Source organism: Prosopis cineraria, unplaced genomic scaffold, assembly GCF_029017545.1.
Source record: "Prosopis cineraria cultivar Desert tree isolate PC_DT_omini unplaced genomic scaffold, ASM2901754v1 PC10, whole genome shotgun sequence".
Lineage (NCBI taxonomy): Eukaryota > Viridiplantae > Streptophyta > Magnoliopsida > Fabales > Fabaceae > Prosopis > Prosopis cineraria.
Window position 1 is genome coordinate 23,473,882 of NW_026555341.1, and position 22,819 is coordinate 23,496,700.

Below are 22,819 nucleotides of genomic sequence, written 5' to 3' on the forward strand. Positions count from 1 at the left end.
CATCCAAGACAATATATCACAAGTCTTAAAATATCTCAAAAAATAATTAGAACCATGAGGGACAAACAGGATCCTCATGTCATGATATTCAAATCAGATCATAATCAAGAGGGACAGATATAATCCTCTTGGTCATATAAATACTTTTAATAAAAAGGATTAGAGTTTACATGCTTCACAAAAAAAGATATGTCCTAAGTTGGCACAAGATACATTGTATAATCTAAAATAAGAGGCAACGTAAAAGATGATGTCTCATACATCATAGTTACACCTCTGGTGCTTTCTCGGCCGGACTCGCTCCTGTAAAAATATTAACCACGGGGAATGAGACTTAAAAGTCCCAGTAACCAAAAATTAATATGTAATGATGCATGCGGATGTAACTAATCATGCGATTGCTAAGTGGGCACACAAAACATTTAACCGAACAATACTTTCAAACAAACCAAACAAGTATTTAATTTGCATGACTGCACCTTATATCCTCCTTTCGCCATGCTCGGACGCCAAATCACCCGGCCAAAGGTGAGTTGGACCAAGCAACACGTCACTCAGTGGGTCCAATAAGGGCTTACCACGTGGTAATAATTAACCGAACAGAAATTCCCATTAACACCATACATTAAATACCCTGACAAGTCATGCATCATTCAAATATCCAAACAGGAATATATCCGAACAATAATATCTCATCATGATAAACAAAAATAAATTTTTAACCCACTTGGCAATAATTTCAAACAAGTATATACAGTATTTATTTTCAATAATTCATAATTTTTCCAAACAACAAAACAACACATAACCATTCACAAACACACCCATCACAACACATTAATAATGGTTACCTTGTGTCTTGAATAACAAGTTCCCCTTCACAACTCCTTTTTCACCACTATCTTTGTCAATATAATCTACATAATTATTTCACAATACTATATATTAATTTTACATTAAAATAAATAACTCTAATTTAAATAGTTAGAAAGTCTTAGATCTATAATCCATATTAAGACTAATTTAAGATTTATGCCTCATTTAACTTCCCAAATTCTTTTCTAAAATTCTCGTACCCTAATAAACTATTTTTTTATCCTCAAATCACTTCTAGTATCACAATTTCATCCTTCTATATTCTAAAAATTCGTCCAAAAATAAATTAAATTTTAAAATTATCCTGAAGCCTCAAATCACCTTTCTATAACCTCAAAAATACCTATTCATACTTAAATAAATATTTAATAATCATAGGTTTATCCCTACATCTCAGATTCCACATAAATTCAACCATATAGATCTAGATTTTAACTCAAAAATTCTTAAACATGAGTTTCAACCTCAAGAAAATATTCTATAATATTTATTGTATTCCTAAGAGAGTTTAACCTATATTTTTAATCCATCATATCATTAGATTAACTATCCTATAGAAAAATCCTAATCAAAATATTTACTCTATCCTACAAAATAATCATATCACTAGAAAGCTAATATTATTTAGAAAATAACTATAAAATTAATTTTGTAATTAAATGAATTTTTAAATGCTAATCTAAACAGGAAAGTTAGAACATACCTGAAGAAAAAGAAAATAATCCCCCCTTGCGAGAAAACGCCGAGCAACGTGAGAGGAAGAGAGAAAATAATATAAAAATGGGATTGTGAGTCCCAAAATTATATTAAAAAAAACTATAGGTTTGAATTTAATTATTCAAACCTTTGGGCCAAAAGTTGCAATTTTTTCTAAATTGCATCTTAGCCTCTCATGCTTCCTAATGCACACCCCCCTTCTTTTTATACATGAAGGCACCTCTTCTCTTCCCTCATCTAACCAATGTGGGACTTAGAAACAACAACCTTTCACCCCCCTTTTTTTTGTTCCTTCTACCTTCTCTTTTTTTTTTAACACACACATAAAAAAAATTATTTATGTATTATATCTTAACTAAATATTGCTTATGTGGTTTTAAATTTAAATTTTTAAATTCATAATTAAATAACCTAATCATAATATTATTTCTAAATAACCTCAAATAATATAAATTCCTATTATTATTTTTTTTTCCTCAAAACCTAAATTCACAATTTCTTTATTATTATAAAAATCAGGATGTTACAGTGTGCGCCGTAACGCACGGGCAAAATTTTGATAAATCAAATCATATTTGTGCAAGAAAACAGAAGAGAGAAGAGGAAGAAAACGAAGGGAACATTGGAGCTCTGCTAGGGCACGCTCATTAGCTCCCATTGTTGACATTTTGAAGCTCCCAAACACCCAAAGTAAGTAATCTAAGCCTCATTCTTCTCTTCCTCATTTATGATGATTTATGGTAGGGTTTGATTTGGGAGATGGAATTTTGGTCTATAGAAGTATAAGTCCGATTCCATTGGTTAAAATAAGTATAATAGGAGTTGTTTAATGTATTGGAGCACCACATTAATAATTTTTAAAATGGCTAGTCCATGGAAGCATTTATTATCTGAAAATTATCATAAATATGATAGTTGGGAGAGGTTAATGTGCATTAATGATGGTTTGAGGTGTCGCTAATGTTAATGTGCATTAATGAAATTTAATGAGCTCATTGGCTATATATGAGTAGTGATTAAGAGTTGATAAAAATAGAGTGTGTGGAATTTTATGTTAATAAAACTTCAAGAGTTAGAGAATGATGATATTCTTGTGATATGGATGTATAGAGGTTCATTTTTGGCACCATTAGAGCTTGTTAAAGCTTTAGGAAGTTGTATAATGAGGGGTAAAACTTTGACCTCTTTGTAATTGCCAACTAGGATTATTTGACATGATTTATGTACTATTTGCATGATTTTGTGTATAAACTAGTGTATTTTGTGCCCTAAGTTAGTGAGTTTTAATTGTGAACCCGTGGATAAGGCCCTAAATACTTGTTACAAGTAAAGACATATATTTTGAGAAATTTGGAATGAAATTGTTGATTTGTGCAACATTTCCTCCCTCTTTATGTTTTGTGAAAATCGGGGTTAAGTGATGATTTTATGAGATAGGCATTTTTTTGTTTAGGACGTTGCATGAGTCTATTGAGTATGGTTCAAATCGTTGGTGTGAGTTATTGGCACGTGTGAATGGATTGGAACATCCCATTTGGTAAATTTTGTGAGAGAAAAGTTGGTCATAATAGATTTTAGTGTCCAACTTTTATAAAAAAATGAGTTTGAGTGTGAGACCAGTTTATTAACTAGAGTTAAGAAAAAGCTCCATGTAGACACTAAAATCACCTCAATTAGACATCGGACGGAGATTAGAATGCATCATAAGTTTGCTCCCTGTGCTGTCAAATAAAGCACTAATGCTATCCAAAATTCATGTAATGTGCCGCGGCGCATTGCACAGAGAAGACACGCTATGGCGCATATGGTTCATAAACCACGACGCACGTGCCACTTTCTACATAAATCTATTTTGAGTTTAAAACTCATTATTTTGGATTCCAATTGATTTCTAAGCTTCCGCTTATTTTTGAAACTTGATTTGGGCTTATTAAATCATAATTGAGATTTGAATTGTTAAGATTGAGATTCCTTTAAAAGATTTTTGAGAAATTCTTTTTATAAAAATTTACATTTTGGTAATTCTTGAAAGCTAAACTCTGAATTATCATGATTTGACGTAATTATGATTTAACCTCAAGAAGGCTACATATTCTTTTCTTATAAGTGTGTGTTCGAAATATTGTCGAGCACTAATGTGGATAACTTTTCCAGAGGACTCAAGGTTCATTCACCACAAATTATCTTTCAATTATTTAGACATTAATTGGAAAAAAAAATTTAAAAAAAATAATAAAATCCCAAAAAAATTGAATTAATGACAGATAAATTCACAACAAAAATTTTTATAAATTTGAACTACAATATCAATTCAAATAATTATAAACAAAAATCTAAATTATAAATTATTTAATTATATTTAGAATTTAAATGTTGTATTTGTATTTAAAACTTCTAATTTTATTACTATTTAAATTAATATTTATAATTAATTTTAAAAAAAAATGATTTTAAAGACCTAACTCTCGATCTTCCCAAATTTTTATGTAATTTTTGAGCCACCGGCAGGAAACCAAAATATGCCAATTAATTAAATGGGCCAAGAAACTATCCCGATTCTGGACACTGTTATTTAAAAGAAGAAAAGAAAAGAAAATTAGCCCAAAAATAGAGTTTATCCTTCATCCATGACATGGTCCAAGCCTGGCCTTTATGTCCTCTTCATGCATATCTAAAGACGCGCAAAAGCAAGCACAAGCGTGATGCTTCAATCTCATGGAAATACCAAAGATAACAAATACACCACAAAAAGAACCATTATATTTTTCCTTCTCTCTTTTACTCTTCTGTCTCTCATTTTTTTTGTCTTATATTCCCCTTTTACCCTTAGAAACAGGTAAATGAAGCGGCAAGCACTGTTCATGCAGTAGCAGAACAAACGAAAAATTGAAACAAGCACCAAATGTAAAAAGCCCATTGAGCAAAATGACCAACAAACAAGATCCCTCTTTTTTACAGTGGAAAGAGGCTAAACTAATGTTGTGCTGTGGGGATTGGACCCACCACCTCCCTGTACAAGGGAATTACTAAATCCCTCCCTTCTTTTTTTCAACTCAAATGAGCTAAGAACTAGCAACAATAAAATGAAGAGGAAATTGTGAAGGACAAATGGTAAAATTGTTTAAGCAAAGGCCAAAATCCTTCAAGTAAATTAGAGTAGGATGAAAATGATGTTAATTCACAAGAAGGTCCTTTAAGAAATAGAAGGAAAAGGAGGCCATAAATAAGTAAACTTGATATAGCAAGGGAAATATGAAGTATTACAACTTGATGGGGGAGCCCCAACTACATACACATACATAACAAAACATAACACAGCGGAAGCTGTTTTACAATGTTTGATTAGAGGAAGCGAACCCTGCTTCTCAAAAGTCTCCACCAAAAGCAGAAAAATGAAACCAACAAACTGGAAACAAAAACAACTCCTTTCATTCAAACACTAACTGGCGGGTAGTCCCCAGATTCCACCTCTTCCAGTTAGCTGTTCACCCCCGGCCATCGCCACCGCCACCTCAGCAGCAGCAGAAGCTCAAATATACTCCAAAAAAACCAAAAATAGAAAGAACCCAAGAATCTTCTAGAACCCTACACTGACACGGTCTAACTAATACCCCAATTGATGAAAAGAGCCATTTTAAAAATAAGCCCTTCTCATTCTCTGACCCAGGGATACAGTAGCATACTGTCTAATATCTTAGCATACTAGTGAGTCACCTTACTTGCTAACACTTGAATTGAGGGTGTTCAATTCAAGATCCTAAATATATATAAATCAGGGGGTTCGAGGTTGGAGCTTAGTGGAACTGAGCCCCGGTGAAGGTTTGCCAAAAGACCAGCCTGCGGGAGCAACATTAGAGGACAGCACGCTGCGACCATCGCTGGTGGTGACCTTAAAGGACAGGCTTTGTCCGTTAAGGTAGTTGTTGCTCTGCCAATTCTGACCCCAGTTCCTTGACATTGCCATCCAGCCCGTTCTGGATCCTTTCACGGCCACCGCATGAACATCTCCGGCGCCTCCCACGTTGGTGATGAGGACCAGGTTGAAGTAGGAATGCCCATTAATTGTGAATCTGATCCCTCCCTTCCTCATACAGGGTATCCTGCACAACCCACAAGAACCGTTAAGTAATAATAGCATATCAAGCCAAGTCATCTCACACTTGAAAATCCCACGCGCTAACCTCCTGTAGGCAACAGGGACAATCCCGGCTCTGTACTGGGCAATGCGCTGGAAGACAGGCTGGGCGAGGTCAAAGTGCTGGAGGGGAGGGTTGCACCAGCCACCGGCATTGTTGGGTAAGGCGTTGTTTGGAGGACAGAAATTGGTGGCCGTGACCACAATAGAGCCAGGGAGGCACCACTTGGCATCATTGGCACACCTAATCTCAAAGCATGACCCACAGCTCAGGCCATTGTTGAACAGGGCAGTGCTCAGAGCAGCAGTGTTGGTTCCATAGCCCTGGCTGTACAGATTCCCATACCCACAAGCCCCACCTGCACACCAAAACCACATTTCCAAACAAATCACCCAAATGGGTTTCCTCAAACAGTTTCAAAATCCCACCTTTCTTATTGAAAAACAATAAAAAAATCTCACGAGTTGATTGGCTTTGTTTTGTACTTACCCATTGTCCCCGACGCATCACTTCCTCCGTAGAAGGTAGCGTGGGCATTAATCCACCCTCCGCCGTCGCTGTAGGCAGAGGAAACCACCGTGAGAAAAGCCGTTGCGACCAGGAACCCCGTGGAAGCCATTCTTCTTTCCCTGAAGAAACAACAGGGAGAGAAAGAAACTATCATCTTTCTTCTTCTTCCTGGGAGCTGACGAGAAAGAAACCAACGCCAAACCTGAAAAGTGACTGCTTTGTCACACAAGCTGGAAGCCAGCAGAGCAACAAGTGAGAGAAGATGTGAGAAAGTTTTGGGAGGAAGACGCAAGGAGGCATGACCTAATTTATAGACCCGAGGGAGGGTAGATTGGGCCACACACCCTCACAACCTACACAACTAACTACATCACTTTTAAAATGTCGGGACCATAAACTGCAGGGATCGCAACTGTAACAAAGTGGTAGCCTGGCTAGAATCCCTCCGTTGCATTTGGTCTTTGATCGAACGGTCAGCATTTACGTGTCAAATTCTAAAAAATCAAAGAATAATAGCATTAAAGGCCCTGAAAACAGAATTAATTGTACTTAAGGTCTAAATCAATTTGAAATTGCTCTGCAAGCTTTGAGATCTTAATTGCCATATTTTTTACATCAAAAATATAATTTTTCCTTTTGTTTGATTTGAATTTAAAACTTACACGAACCCTTGAGGTAATGGAATAGATCATGCATAACACAATATTCACTATGCACAAGATGATGTCTACGCATGCTCAATAGAAAGTCCATACATTTTGAGTATTTCACTAGCCTAGGCTCTAACAAAAATAACTAGGTAGACCATACACAACACAATATCCACTATGCATCAGATTTTGTCCACACATGCTTAAAAAAAATCCATACATTTTGAATATTTCACTAATCTAGGCTCAACAAAATGATTGCTTTGGCAAACCATGTACGACACAACATCCACTATGTACAAAACGATGTCCACACATGCTCAACAAAAAGTTCATGCATTTCAAGTATTTCACTAGCCTAGGTGTTGGAAATTGTGCCCTATAACCAATCATTATACTATACTCATTGTTATTTAATAAATTTTTCTTTTATTATCATACCAATTGTATGTTTAATATGATAACTGCATCCTTGGACAAACTATAATGATTGTTCTAAATGTCCCTGGTCGATCATTTGTGAGGGATCATAGATGAAACAAGACTAGTATGACTTTGATTAATTATAGACATACAAATCAAAGTTATAGGCACTTGAAAGAGTACAAGGTGTTGGATCGACCCACTATGAGAAAGCTGCATGGTATAAGTCATAAGCTTATCTCATATGTAATTATATCACTAAGCCATTTGACCTGAAATCATCATGGATTCCCATATGATGACCACTGAACTTTGACCTAGTCAAAAGTCACCTTTGATCGGGTGATTATAAAGGCTATGATTGAGTTTAATGATATTCATATAGAGAAATATGAGTGGTCAAGATGGAATTTGTCCCTCACATTAAGTGAGAGATATTACTGGGCCTCTTGATGAGTAAGACTGAGAAAATGTATGTCCATACTACAATGAAAAGGGTTTTTTCATTGCTACAGTTAGTCCACTCAGAGATCGAAAAAATAATGGTCAGGTAAAGGAGAATGACAATTTCATGTCTCACACTTGACCAAAATATCACGTGACAAAAAGAGATGTGATACAATTGCATGATAGGTTACATTGGATCATCGATCCCATGTGAATTGGGTAGTTGCAATGTCCTACTAAAGCCACTATGACTTGTGGGCTAATAGCGTAATTACTCTACTGCCAATTTCATATGGGCCTATAGGGTCGCACACAAAAAATAGCCCAACTCGAGTAGAATATCCAAGTTCATTAAATCTAAGATATGTTTAGATTTAATCAATGTAATCTAGGGTGAATGAATTTTATATATATATATATATATTTGAATATTTATTTGATAAATATATATTATATATTTATTTATATGAATATAAAATCAAAATATAATTATATATATATGTATATTCAAAAGTTGTTGTGTGGTGTGTATTCGTATATATATTAATATAATATGTACTCTGCTATATATTATATATATTAGTTTTAAATTTATTTTATATGATAAATTAAATTTATAACATGATATGAGAGAATATCATGTCAGTTTTTAATTTTAAATTTATAGATAAATTTGAATTAGATATGATATCATTGATTAAATTTATAAGATAAATTTAATTAAATTTTTGTAGGCTCTTAAAGTAGAAGATGAAAATCCTAATCCATATACTATATATATGGATAGGGACACCCTTTATGGAGTAGGAAAGAGTTAGAAAAGTTTTGACAGCAAAAACACTTTGAAAGCCACGAAATACCCTATAGAAAAGAAAACTAACGTTCAAAGAATAATGGACATTGGGAGTGTTAGCACGCTGTTTGAGTTAGAGAGCTGTTCGTGTGAATACCGGTAGAAGGAGCAAATCCACATTGTCAACTACTGAGATCCAAACTTTTGAAGAGAACGTGGGCCAAGTTCAAAAATTAAAAGGTAACTATTCAATCCTCTTTAACTTAAACGAGTTGGTTCGATCCATATCAAGATAGGGACTCTAAAATTTTAATCTTCTGCTGCGCCTCCCTATCCAACACTAGACTCTAACAAAAATGATTAGACAGACCATACACAACACAACATCTACTATGTATCAAATTATGTCTATGCATGCTCAACAGAAAGTCCATGCATTTCAAATATTTCACTAGCCTAAGCTCAATAAAATGACTACTTAGGCAAACCATGCATGATACAACATCCACTATGCACAAGACGATGTCTACACATGCTCAACAGAAAGTCCATATATTTCCAGTATTTCACAAGCCAAGGCTTAACAAAAATGACAAATTAGGCAGACCATGCATGACACAATATTCACTATGTATAATATGATGTTCACGCATGCTCAACAAAAAGTCCATGCATTTTCAATATTAAGAAGGATAATTATATCAGATATGTAGAATTTCATGTTGATACTGGCCTAGGTACTAAAATAAGTACTCACATGAAATTTGACATGAAATTTTAAGTTTGATATATACAAAAAACTAGCCACTATATCCAAAACATCTAACAGTTGCTTCTTTATATACAAACAAAAAATATATGTGACTCTCAATTATCCAAAAAGTATTACTTGAAAATGCTTCCATATACATAATTGTAGTTGCCTATGTACATAAAAAAGAAACAATGTGACTACTTCTCATGCTAGGTTAGGATTCTTGCATGTCTTGCCATTGTGTCTAGCCTCCCCACATCTTGAACAATGATAAATCTTCTTTTATTTTAATCTGCAATGAACAAATTAATCTAGGCAAATGTCCATATATAGAAGCTCAACTTTTATTTTACACAACTCAAAATTAAATATAAACATCTCAAATAGATATTCCAATATCTTTGATAGCAGATTTTTTTCACATTGGGAGTCATATTTTATTCAATTCACATGTTGAAATTCAATATGAATAAGTCAACCATCACTATTGTACAACAGTTAATCCACCCTAAAACTTTTACAACCAACTTAATAGTTTAGCAACCTTTAGCTTATATCAGTAAGTTAGACTTAACAAAATGTACAAGTAGGCAACAATGTATAATAATACCACTACACACAACACAAGGTTCATATATTCTTAACTGAAAATTCATACGATTCTATTTTTTCAGTAGGCTAGACTTAACATAATGCTCAAGTTAGGCAAATAGTGCACAATACAATATCCACTATATACAACACAAGGTTTATATATTCTCACCTGAAAGTCATGTGATTTCAATTTATCATTGGGCAATGTTTAATAAAATACACAACTCAACATTCAACAACAACTCATAGTTCATTTCTACACAACAAATACTCCAACATTTCTAATAGCAGATTTTCTTATATTGGATCATATTTTATTCGGTTCACATGTAAAAGTCTAATATGAACAAGTCAACCATCATTATTGTATAACAACTAATCCACTCTAAAACTTTCATGGCTAAAATGGTTCAACAACTTTTAGCTCAGATCAGCAGCAGAATCACAAATAAACAAATAAACTTGCAGGCTTAAACATTTGTGCTTTATGCGAGAGACCTATTATAACTTCAACAACTAAAAGATGCACATGCACTGAATCAACGAGGGAGAAATAAAATTGAAAATCCTTACCTCTAAACAATAATGATAGAAGCTTCAAGAAACATATGATTTTGCTCGAATATGGAAGATGAAGAAGATCAGCAATGGTTGGCGATATGCAAGGAAAGAGAAGAAAAATCGTGAACTGTGTTTCACCTATCAACACCCACAACTTCTACACTCATCCTCACCGACAATGATCAACAACGGTAGAGCGACGACTAGTAAAATGAGAAAAAAGACAAGAAAAATAATGAATCGTGCTTCGTTTGTTTTGTTTTTTTGAGGGTTCATGCGTCAGTTCTGGTTCAAATTAAACAAAGGGCAAAATAGTATTTTTGCTCTGAAAAAAATATTGCAATTGGGGCCCCAAGGCTTGCAAAACAATTTCAGATTAATTTAGACTATAAGTATAATAAACTCTATTTTTAAGGCCCTTAATGCCATTCTCCCAAAATCAAATCTTATTCTCTTGGATCAAAATATATCTTTTCAGAAAATATTTATTGAAATTTTAATCTTTTAAAAAATTTATATCTTTTCAATTTAATTTTACTCTCATTGAACACTTTATATAAATACATTAATAATTATAATTAGAATTCTAATACATTATTTTTTTAAAAATAAATGAAGTAAATGTATAGTTAAAAAATTTATTATAAAAATTATTAATACCCTATATTTTGAACTAAGCACAACTTATAGAGGAAGTACATTCCAATGACCCAATTGTATTATTCTGGTTAAAAATTCCATTATGTGTAAAATGTATTTCTTTTATGAAAAAATGACAATAAACTCTCACTAAAATATATAAATGATAATTAAATCCTCAAAATATTATAATTTCTCTAAAATCCCTAAATACCTTTCTAACATTAATATTTTAGATTAAATGAATAAATTGTCCCTAGTTTAAAATATAAAAAAATAATAGGTTCATGTGTAAAGTTGTGATTTTTTTCAATTTCTATAATTTACAAAATAAAAATTGTGATTACTTGAACAAAAATAGTAACTGGTTATTTTCATAGCTTAAACTTCAATGATAAAAGAAATTTCAAATGAAAAGATGTAATTTTTTGTTTAATTCTTACAATTTATAAAATAAAAGTCGTAATTGCTTTAAACAAAAGTTGTGATTGATTATCTTCAAAACTTGGAATTCAGTAATAAAATAAATTTTACATGAAAGTTGTAATTTCTTATTTAATTTTTGCAATTCATGAAATTAAAATTGTAATTACTTAAACAAAAGTTATTATTGGGATTGATTATTTTTTGAACTTGTTTATCAATCATAAAAAAATTTAATACAGAATGTTCTAATTTTTGGCTTAATTTTTGAGATTCAAAGAACAAAAGTTATGATTACTTAAATAAAAGTTGTAATTAGAAAAATGAAGCCAGATACATTATTTTTATTTTAAGCAAAAGGCAATTTAATCATTTAACCTAAAATCATTAGTGTTAGAAAAGTATCTAAGCACTTTAGAGAAATTATCACATTTCAAGGAACTTGATCATCATTTATATATTTCGGTAGGATTTTATTATCATTTTTCCTTCTTTTAATCCATATAGGGATTGTTAGCTAACTAAACTTTCTAAAAAAAAAGTTCAAATGTTTATTTTTTTAAAAAATTATATCTTTCCAACAATGATTTTGAGAAGAATAAATATAATATTTGATTTATTCAAAATACTTTCATTAATTATCTGAGTGAAAAAGTAATGGTATAATTAGGATATATATATATATATATATATATTTATTTATTTATTCTATCAAATGCGCTATATTTTGAACCAAGTGGAGCTTTTAGAAAGTGCTCTATATTATGGTTCGAAGAGAATATGTTTTCAATGTCATTATTATATTCCTCTAATTTTATTTATAAGTTATCTTCAACATATTTTATTAGAATGAAAACCTTAAAATTTATTAATTTTATATAAAAATTTAATAATTTTTTAACTTCACCTCTATTAAACATAGGAATATATCATTTAATAACATAATTAGCATTTAATGGGGGATAAAATGAACAAATTATAATAAAAAAGTAATGATATGGTTTATAAATAGGATAAAAATTATTCTTTATTTTTGCCTTATAAATAGAACCAAAGACTGCTTATCTATTTCTTCTTTAAATATTGTAAAACCAGACTTCAATAAAAAATGTGTTGGGTCTAATAATTAATTAATTTGACTTGATTTGTTTTTGAAATGTTTAATGATTTATATTACTTTTGTTCTTTCTCAAATAGATATTTTGTCACATGCTTATCTAGTAAATAGCATGGAGCTATTTGAAACTATTTTTATTTTATTATTTTAAAAATTGATATTTTATAAAATATATTTTGAGAATAAAAAAATAAAAAAAATATTTTTCTCATTTTCCCTTATTCTCCATAATAATATTTTATTTTTTATTCTCTAAAATATTTTTTAAAAACATGTTATTAAATAATTTTTTTATCCTTTTTTTTTAAAAAATAGACAATTATTTTCAGGATAGATTGCCAAAAAAATCTAATACTTTTAATGTGATAAGTCATGTCCACTGCTCGATGAGATACACATTACCCGCTTAATTAATAGTACAACCTTCTCATGAATTCAGTTTATGCATGTCAATTCCACTTCCCAGGAACTAATAACTTGAGCTTTGAATATGAGGAAAGAATGATTACATAATTTAATATAGAAAGGGAAAATAAAAAAATGGATGAATGTTTCAATTCATATCTTGCGTATATCATTTTTATATTTAATAAATAAAGAAAGAATTATATTTAAGAATCTAACAAGAAATTTATTTATAAATAAAGACTAATAATAAGTCACATTTAAGAAAAATAAGTCTATATTCTATTTTAACAGCAATCAATTTCATATTAATCTTTATTTGTAAATATATTTTTTATCAGATCCTAAGTTGTGATTCTCCCATAAATAAAAAGTGGGGTACATTACTATTAAATACCGTAAATGTGTAAATTAGAATTTTGATTTTGATTTTAATTCTAACATTACTATAAATTATCGTAAATTATAAATTAGGATTTTAATTTTAATTCTATACATCTAAATCTTAATGGCACATGCATTGGATGGGGTTCGTGTTAATTCTATACACCTAAATGTAATTAAATTAGAATTTGTTATGAAAATAAAAAAGTACTCCTCATATGTATGTATGTGTGTGTTTGTTATGATAGAGGAATTGGTTGTTATCAAGATGAAAATATGATTTATTTTTTTTAAATTGAGACTTGTTCACCATATCACAACATTTCCTCTCTATCACCACATTAATATATTAGAATTATTAATGAAAAAATTGATTGTTGCTGAAATAAAAATGTAACTTTTTAAATGGAGATTTGTTCATCAAATCATAATACTTGTTCTTCTCTATCACTAAATTAATTTTCTAAACTTATTAATGAGAGAATTGATTGTTATTAAAATAAAAACATAATTGTTTTTTTAATGGAGACTTGTTAAATGAGTGTGTATGAGCGATAGTCTATCTTTTCACAACAAATTTTAGTTAAATTTAAGTTCATTAATCTTGCAGAGCAATTTCAAAATTGTTTGATCCTTGTTTGTAATAAATGTTTTCTCCTGTCCTCTGTTGCAATTTTCCTTAATTTAATTTCATGGTTTGAAACCGCGTGGAAGAGTAGCTTTCCACGTGGGGCAGAGCGGATAAAAGCAAAGGAAGGTCACCGGTTACAAGCTTCCAAAGGCACATGCAAGCTTCGTCATTTTGCCGCAAATCAAATATCCCACCCATCTCAAATTTGGAAAAAGATTATATATACTGATAAAATATAATAATAATATTTCATAAATTCACTCTTTTAAAATAAAATTATAAATTTTTAAAAAATGCTCATACACACTTAATTATTATATTAAAATATCAATTTAATTTTCTCTCAGCTTAAAGAATAATATTAAAAAAATTTATCAATAAAATTTTATTTTTTTAAATTGTCTGATAATGAAATTTTTTAAAATTGTTTTTATAATTTGTGATGTTTGCGATATTTTTTTCTCCCTGCTCTCTCATGAATGTTTCTCAGTTGTCAATTGTTGCCATCAAGAATCAATTTTGGCGAACTGGGTTTTTGTCTTTTCATTTATTACCTCGCTCTGTCGGTCCCCCTAATTCAATTCACGCACAAATTCTTCTCTCCCTCCTCGCACATGCAGTCTGCAGAATTAAACGAATAGGTGGGGTGAATTCAATTCCGAAAATTATTTTGGGAGACTCTGACTCAGAGTCTCCGTAATACAAAAATTTATATTTAAAATTCAATATAATTTAAAAACTCTATACAGCTCCAAAGAATTTAAATGAAAATATGTTAATGACAAAAAATACACTTGCCCTTAGACATTGTGTTATCAATTACAAGACATTATCTTAAAAGTTTATAGACATTATATTATGTATTTATAGATATTATGTTGTTCTTTCATCCTACGCAACTTGTACATTTCACTCTAAATCAAATAATTTTCACTTGACTAATTGTACATTACATGACATTGGGTTGAAATTTTTTTGGACATTATATTGGGTATCCATGAAAATTTTATTTTTTTTATTCTACCCAACTTGTACATTTCAAGTTAAATCATTTCGATTAAACTAATTATATAATACAGGATATTATATTGTGAATTTATGGATATTGTGTTATATATTTATAAAGAGAAGAAGAACAAATGCGTCTTTTTTTATTAAAATATATTTTAACTTAAGACCTTGAGGTTGTAGAGAGTTTTTAAATTATATTGAGCCATAAATACAAATGTATATGTTTTGGAAGTACTAAGTGAGATTCTCTCAATTCTTTTCGGTGAGCCCAATTTTTGTTACCTACGACTTCGTTCCACAAGGCTCCTTTAACAATTTCACTGAAATCAAAAAGGGATAACTAAATTAATAGCTTTATTTTAAAATAGAATAAAATTTTAATTTTATCACTATTTAAGTAAAAAAATTTATATTTGCAATACATTCTCTATCATTATTAATGTGTTTAAATAAGGTTAATATTAGAAAAAAAAAACGTAACCAGTACTCTATCAAATATCATATATTAAAGATTAAATAATATTTTTAAAAGGTGCCCTATAATAGATATCAAATAGAGTATCTTTATTGTTTAATACTACTCCTTCTATCTTAAATTATGAGACACTTCAAAAAAATTATACATATCAATAAAGCTCATTAAATATATTTTATAACTTTATTTTTTTAAAAAATATAAACTTTCAAAAATGCCCTTAATTTAATAACCCATTTATATAAAAAAATGTTAATATGTAATTTGAATTTTTAACTATAAATTCAGGAGTAATTTGAATCCTAAACTTTTAAAAGGTGCATGCCGAGTCCTAAACAATTAAAGTTGGGGCAATTTCACTCCTATCATTAATTGTTTAGGATTCAGAATGCACTTTTTAAAAATTTAAGATTCAAATCGCTCCTAAACATATAGTTCAGAGTTCAAATTGCATATTAAGTCATAAAAAATATTTAAATAGAGAAAATATAATGGAAAAGGTAATATTGAAAAATAGAGCCAATAATTTGAGTCAAGTCCGATGAGCCAACCTGAACTTACCTGAAAAAAGTTAGGACCCGGCTTGATTAAATGGGCTTTTTAAAGAAGTATGATACTTTAAGTCAAATTCGAATAAGCTCGATCTAAATTGAGCTTGATCCAAATAAGCTCAACTGTTAGAATTTTTGGCTCTATATGTATATAGAGTTGGTAATTTTGGCTAAGCACGATAGGCCAGCCTGAACCCAGCCAAAAAGGTTAGGGGCCAGCTTAGCTATATAGGACTTTTTAAAAGGATATGATACTTTAAGCCCGATCCACTCGAATTACTGACTTTGTTGGAAAAGTATTATTAATGAAACTTTATTTTTATCATAGTATCTTTTTATTTGAGACATCAAATCTTCTTAAAAAGTATTGTATAATTTGGGATAGAAAGAGTATAACTTTATTAAGAGACATTTTTCAAGTAGTGTTTAAAAATGTAAGACATTTTAGGTCCTTATAGGTGTAATTGAAATAATTTTTTTAACAAATGCTCTTAATTAGGGTTGTAATTAATAAGCTTTTTTAAATGAAGCTATCTACACTCTCAATAAATTAGTTAATCATCTTTATAATTGTGCCCTTTTTCCATGTTTAATCTTACATGTTTAATAAGGTGTCTTAATTAAAAAATCTTATTACCTATACCTCCTAATTAAGGTATTTAAAAAATTTATTAATTGCACCTTAAACTCAAAATGCTTTATATTTTTGAATATAATACTTCAAAAATAATATTTTACAATATTGAACCAGGCGAGTATTCCTTAATGGGTAAAACAATAAGGGTAAAGTTGCATTTTTATCCTATCACTTATTTTCAAAGAACACTTGGCACTGTGTATTGATAAGTGAGACAATTTTTTCTTAAGTATTTTTAAAAGGAAGATAAATTCACTTCTATTAATTACCTGTTTAGTCTCCCGTTTTTTTTATGATGTGTCATGGTGTAAGGCTCAAGCAATTTGACAGGTAGGATGCTAGCACAACACCTATGATCGCCTTCGTCTTCATTTGCCCAAGCAGTTCTGTGAGCTTCCATTGATGGGTTTTCCAGTAATTTCCCACAGCCAAAACAAAGGGGCAAATGTGAGCCCAAAATAAAATTAGAAACCAATAAAAACATAAAAGCTAGAGCCTTACATGCATAGGATGAAACCCAAAAACTATGCCCTTCGGCCAATTCAAGATGCAGTGATATTCCATTATACCCTAATATTCTTTTATATTTCCTTTGGTACAGTGAAAATAATTTTGACAAAAATAAAAATAGATATGAAAGAGGAAATGGATATGAAATAGATACGAGATTTCAAAATATACTTAGTATATTCATGAAATCGAAAGATTATTTTTGTTTAATATTAAAAAAATTAAAAGATTAAAATGTCATCATCGAAGAAGGGACCGCCCGATATTTTCTCATCCTTCCTTCTCCGTCTTCTTCACTTCACATCACATTTCATTCTTTTTCATCTTCAATCTTCTATGATCTTTTTTATATGCCTCTCATGGTCTATCGTCAATCTAGCTTCAAGTACTTTTGCAAAATATGCAAAAAAGGGTTTGGCTATGGCCAAGTTCTCGGAGGCCACATGAGGATGATTCCGGACTCTCCTTTTCATTATGAATGGAGCAGTGGTTTTGTGGCAAAAACTCAAACCCAAGACCATCTTAAGCCCCCTATTTGGTTAAATGCAAAAAGTGCATGCTGAGGGAGATTGATAGATGCACATATTGTCAAGGGAGATGCTGGGGAGAACAATGTTTGGATTGTTAATGTGGTTGCTAAAGTGGGTGTCGATGGCGGCGGTGGATGCATTGCCACTAATAGTGTCGTGGGTGATAAGGGCTATGCAAAATTTTTTTGATCCATTCTAACTTGAGATAGTTCTATCTTGTCTGATCTATATAAACATTGATCCTTCAAAACTAAAAAGACTGAAATGATCAAACTATTTCTTCAAGTTGGACTGGATAGGACATTGGATATATGAACCACTGGGTCTAGTCCATTCTTATTAATTTATTTGATATAATTATAATTAATTTATTTTTAACAAATACTTCAGTGTAATTGATGCTAAAGAGATGATTTCATGAAGATTTGTTAAGTTTATTTCTAAATTATTGTTGTAATATGTGTTGTTGAAATTTATTGAGTATTGTTTTTGTTGAAATTATAAATTTAAATCATTTGGATTGTAACTGAAATATGTTTTTCTTGTTATTGAAAATTATTATGATCATAAGTGTTTTTATTATCTTAATTGAGTTTATTAGATTGGAATGGATTATTCTCTTACAGATGACAAAAGAAAAAAAAAACTAACTGAGTATTGGACCAACAGGATCAGTCTCTCAATTCTATGGACTAAGTTTGATCCTGTTAACTTTCAGATTATCATTGAACAAGATCAGATTATGGGTTGCCTAATCCAATCTTTTTCATGAAAGAGACCAAACTTCATGTTAGGCCAAAATTTAGTACCATCCAATCCTTTGTACAACCTTAGGTGATACTAGTTAGATGGTCAAGAAGCCAAACTTTACATATTGGAAGCCAAGTCACATGATAATGGCTCCATACCATGACACCTCACCCAAAAAAAAGAAAAAGGAGAAGGAGAAGCTAAATGGCTAACTAATATAAGGGGATTTTTGCTACTCTAAAGTCTAAAATATAGTCTAAGGGAAATTATTACACTTACCTATATAAGATGCTTAATGCTCTTAAAAAATAAGTACAAATGTAAAAATGTACTTTTTTTTACCAAAGAGGATATTCATTCATGAGGAAACAAAATGAGTCTGATGGAGGACAAAAACAAAACAAGAAAGCATATAAAGTCATAAGCCAAAGGCATGGCAAAGACCTAAACAAGACAAATAAAGAAAGTCAATCAGCCAATGCCTTCTTTGTCCTGATTGTGCACAAATTGCTGAACTTCCTCACCATGTGCCAAAGAATCTCGTTGCATGATATTGATCAGAGGGAGTGGGGCATGGAGAAGCCAACCGCTTGAGATCACACCCTTTAGAGAGGAGGCAACCATCCAGTCGGCAGCAGTATTTCCATCTCGTTTCACAAACAAGAAAGAAAGAGAGGGCTGAGATCCTAAGGTAGCAAAAAGATTAGTAAGAATCCCATGGTAAGGCCAAGCATAGCTTGAAGCATTATGACTTGTAATCGCATTAAAAAATTCCAGACAATCTAATTCCACCATAACATGACGGTCAGGAAAGTTATCAACAATATTTATAGCCTTGGAACACGCTAATAATTCTGCCATGAAGCTTGAATCAGCATGAACATGTTCACTCCAGCCTTTAAGAAAATCCCCAGAGTGGGATCTGTAGACGATGCCAATTGCAGCTTTACCTGAGGCTGAGGAGAAAGCTCCATCACAATTAATTTTTATGATATCTTGTGCAAGGGGCAACCATCTAGTATCAATTACAGCAGGAGTAGGACGCAATACGGGATCTTTTGGCTTGAGGGACCAAAATTCTTGCACTGCAACATGAGTAGCCTGTAGAACCTTATAAGGATCAATTGCACTAGCATTGAAAACTGAGGCAGACCTGGTTTTCCAAATATTCCAGCAGAGACAAGCTATATAAGCTTTATCATAATCCTTCATAAGATGCTCTTCTAGTAAAAATTTTGAACACTAGATCTTAAAGGATGAAATTGCATGGGGGTTAATAATGATAGTCAGAGTAGAACCATACCAATCTTTTTTGGCCCATACAGTATATGTTCTATAGTTTCAAGTATAGCCTTGTAGATAGGACACGGGGGGTCAGAGGCACATTTTCTAGAGTAAAGAGCATCTCTAGTGGCTAAAGAATGAGTAAGGCCACGCCACATGAAATGTTTTATTTTAGGATGACTATGAAGATGCCAAATAGATTTCCAAAGGGTGCTAGGGAAAGTAGTAGAGGTGGATGGATTGGTGATGGGAGGAGTGTGGGCTCTTGAGTACTCCAATCAGTAACCAAGCTTAGGAAGATATTTTCCAATTTTAAAACCAGTCCAGACTATAGTGTCCGATATAGGAGTGCATGGTATATGCAATTTTTTAATGCATTCTAAGGTTTTATCAGTCATCAGATGGTTAACATGATTCAGACTCCATGCACCATTAGAAATCAGGTCTGCCACTTTGAGGGTCTTGTCTACAACAACATTATCCTTCTTAATAACCTTGCATTCAGGTAAACCTAGAACCCATGGATCAGTCCATACACAGATATCTCTGCCATTACCAAGCCGAATGCATAAGTCCTTTAAGAGGAAGTCACGGCCTGTGAGAATACTTCTCCAGGTCCAAGAGGCTTTAGGACCACGACTAGCCTCTAAAAAGGAGCTATTCGAAAAATAAACCGATTTCAAGACTTAAGCCCATAAATGATTGGGATTACTTAGCAAACGCCAAGTTGTTTGAGCGAGTAAGGCATCATTAAAGTTTAAAAAATCCCTAAAACCCAGACCACCTTCACCTTTTGGAGCACATAGTCTATCCTAAGATTTTCAATGAATACTATTATGAACACTAGACTGGCCCCAATAAAAGTTTGCTACTAAATTGTTCAATTCCATACAGGTTCGTTTAAGGAACTTAAAGCAAGTCATAGGAAAAATAAGGATGGCATTAATAACAGACTTAATCATAATTTCATGCCCAGCAAAGGTAAGGAACTGTCCCATTCCGTCTCGGATATAAGCAAGAGCAGCCACTTGATCTTCCCCATAAAATCGGGAGACCAAGATAAGGTCCTGGGTTTCAACTGCATTCACATGTAAGAAAGAGTACACCTCTTATTTGGTCATTGAGGGGGAATTAGTTGAGGAAAAAAAGGATGACTTGTTGTAATTCATTCTTTGGCCAGAAGCATAACAACAGGATTGAAGGAGCTCTTTGATTACACTACAATTCTTTCGATCAGCATGCAAGAAAAGGATTGTATCATCAGCAAATAGGAGGTGTGTAAGCATAGGGCATTCATCAGTAATTTTAATACCAGTAAGATCACCCAACTTAGCATGCTTACTTATCATTAAAGATAATACTTCACTAGCAATAATAAAAAGGTAAGGAGAAAGTGGGTCTCCTTGCCTAACACCCCTTTTAGGCACAAATTTGGCAATAGATTTGCCAGATATCAGAGTATTAAAGGCTGAGCATTTGGCACATTTCATGATCCAATGAACCCAAGTTACGTAAAAGCTCATTTTTACAAGGACAGCCTTTATAAAATGCCATCCAAGTCTATCAAAGGCCTTAGTCATATCCATTTTGAAAGCAAAGTAATAATCATCACTAGTCCTCTTGAGTTTCAAAAAGTGGAAAATTTCATGAACCAGGATAATGTTGTCATGAATAAGGCAACCTGGAACAAAAAGCTCTTTGATGGGCAGAAACACATTGGTCCCGAATACTCTTGAAATGATTAGCCAGAATCTTAGAAATTACTTTAAGAGCAAAGTTGCATAGGCTTATTGGGCGGAATTGAGAAACTCTTTCAGGTCTTTCAATTTTTGGGATCAGCACAAGATTAGATTCATTCAAAATACCCAGATCTTCATTCTTCAATAGGAAATTATTGACCAGTTTGAGAAGTGAATCGATGACCTCATCCCAAGCAGATTGATAAAAATGCCCACTAAAGCCATCTGGCCCTAGAGCCTTTGAAGCACCTAACTAGAAAGTAGCTTGTTTTACTTCTTCTTTTATAACTGGTGACGTAAGCCAGGCATTTTGAGAATCTGAAACACAAGGATTCATATAGCTAAGGACTAAGTTAAGATCTCTTGTATTACTACTAGAGAATAAGTCTTTGTAAAAACCAGAGATTAAATGGGCGATATTGGTTTCAGATTCAATCCACTAACTCGAGTCATCTTTGAGTTTCACAACTTGGTTCTGTTGCCTTCTAGTGAGGGTAGAAGTATGGAAGAACCGAGTGTTGAGATCACCTCCAGAAATCCAGTTAACTTTGGAATGTTGCCACCAGTAGGTTTCCTCTAGCTTCCATAGTTGCTCCAGTTCATTAGTAAGGTGCTGCACCATAATTCTGCTTTCCTCATTGAAATACTCATCTTTGACTTTCCCTATTTGGAGGAAAATACGATCTATTTCTTTTCTATTATTTGGGAAAGCTTTCTTGCTCCAGGCCATGAGCTCCTTACTACATCTCTTTGTACAGCTTACAAATTGGGGTACAATTAAATCAGCTTGAGGCTCTTCAAGATATCAGGATTTTTTGACAACCTTCTTAAAGTATGGATGTGTAGCCCAGTTGATTTCATACTTGAAAGTGCGAGGAGTTTTTTGGTCTTGATAACAGAGGCATACCAATAAGAAGTGATGGTCCGAAGCAACAGAGTCGATGGGAATAGAAAGAGCCTTAGGGAAGTATTCCTGAAAAGCTGAGTTAGCCATTGCCCGATCTATTCGCTCTTTGACTCTTTCCTCTTCCGACCTTTGATTACACCATGTGAATCTTGAGCCTTTAGATTCCGGATCAATTAATGTTACACGAGACACCAACAATTAATGTTATACAAGACACCCTTTTGCAAAGTTGCATCTTCTTCCAATATTTTAACAAGAAACTTTTTCGTGGATCATAATCAAAATATTATTTGTTCCATCCTTAAGTGCAAGACATTCACAAACTCATTACTCTATTTGGCACATTTAAGTTTAATGTTTTTCAT

At 32.1% G+C, this 22,819-nt stretch overlaps 2 protein-coding genes across 4 annotated transcripts; both read right to left on the minus strand.

Moving 5' to 3' along the window:
- Positions 1–4,813: 4,813 nt before the first annotated feature.
- Positions 4,814–6,530, minus strand: LOC129322781 (expansin-A10-like). The gene is given in 4 exon segments (XM_054969161.1): positions 4,814–5,410; positions 5,413–5,693; positions 5,775–6,087; positions 6,219–6,530. Coding segments are annotated over 4 exon segments (792 nt in total). The 5' UTR covers positions 6,394–6,530; the 3' UTR covers positions 4,814–5,387.
- Positions 6,531–18,920: 12,390 nt separating this feature from the next.
- On the minus strand, positions 18,921–22,532 carry LOC129321271 (uncharacterized). 3 transcript variants are annotated; one of them, XM_054966987.1, is made up of 2 exons: positions 21,992–22,532; positions 18,921–19,210 (listed from the first exon to the last, which is right to left on the minus strand). In XM_054966987.1, exons 1-2 carry the CDS (start codon positions 22,275–22,277, stop codon positions 18,996–18,998), a joined length of 501 nt encoding a protein of 166 aa, XP_054822962.1. In that variant the 5' UTR covers positions 22,278–22,532; the 3' UTR covers positions 18,921–18,995. The 3 variants fall into 3 exon arrangements, with proteins under 3 accessions (XP_054822962.1, XP_054822963.1, XP_054822964.1); XM_054966988.1 differs by lacking the exon at positions 21,992–22,532 and adding an exon at positions 19,475–21,168; XM_054966989.1 differs by lacking the exon at positions 18,921–19,210 and adding an exon at positions 21,172–21,865.
- Between the last annotated feature and the right edge of the window lie 287 nt (positions 22,533–22,819).

Excerpts from the sequence above, each read along its gene's own strand:
- LOC129321271 (XM_054966987.1), bottom strand. The coding sequence starts at position 22,277 with ATGGCCTGGAGCAAGAAAGCTTTCCCAAATAATAGAAAAGAAATAGAT. Across the intron at positions 19,211-21,991 it reads GAAACTCAAAGATGACTCGA|GATCTCAGCCCTCTCTTTCT; the intron begins GTTAGTGGATTG and ends TTGCTACCTTAG.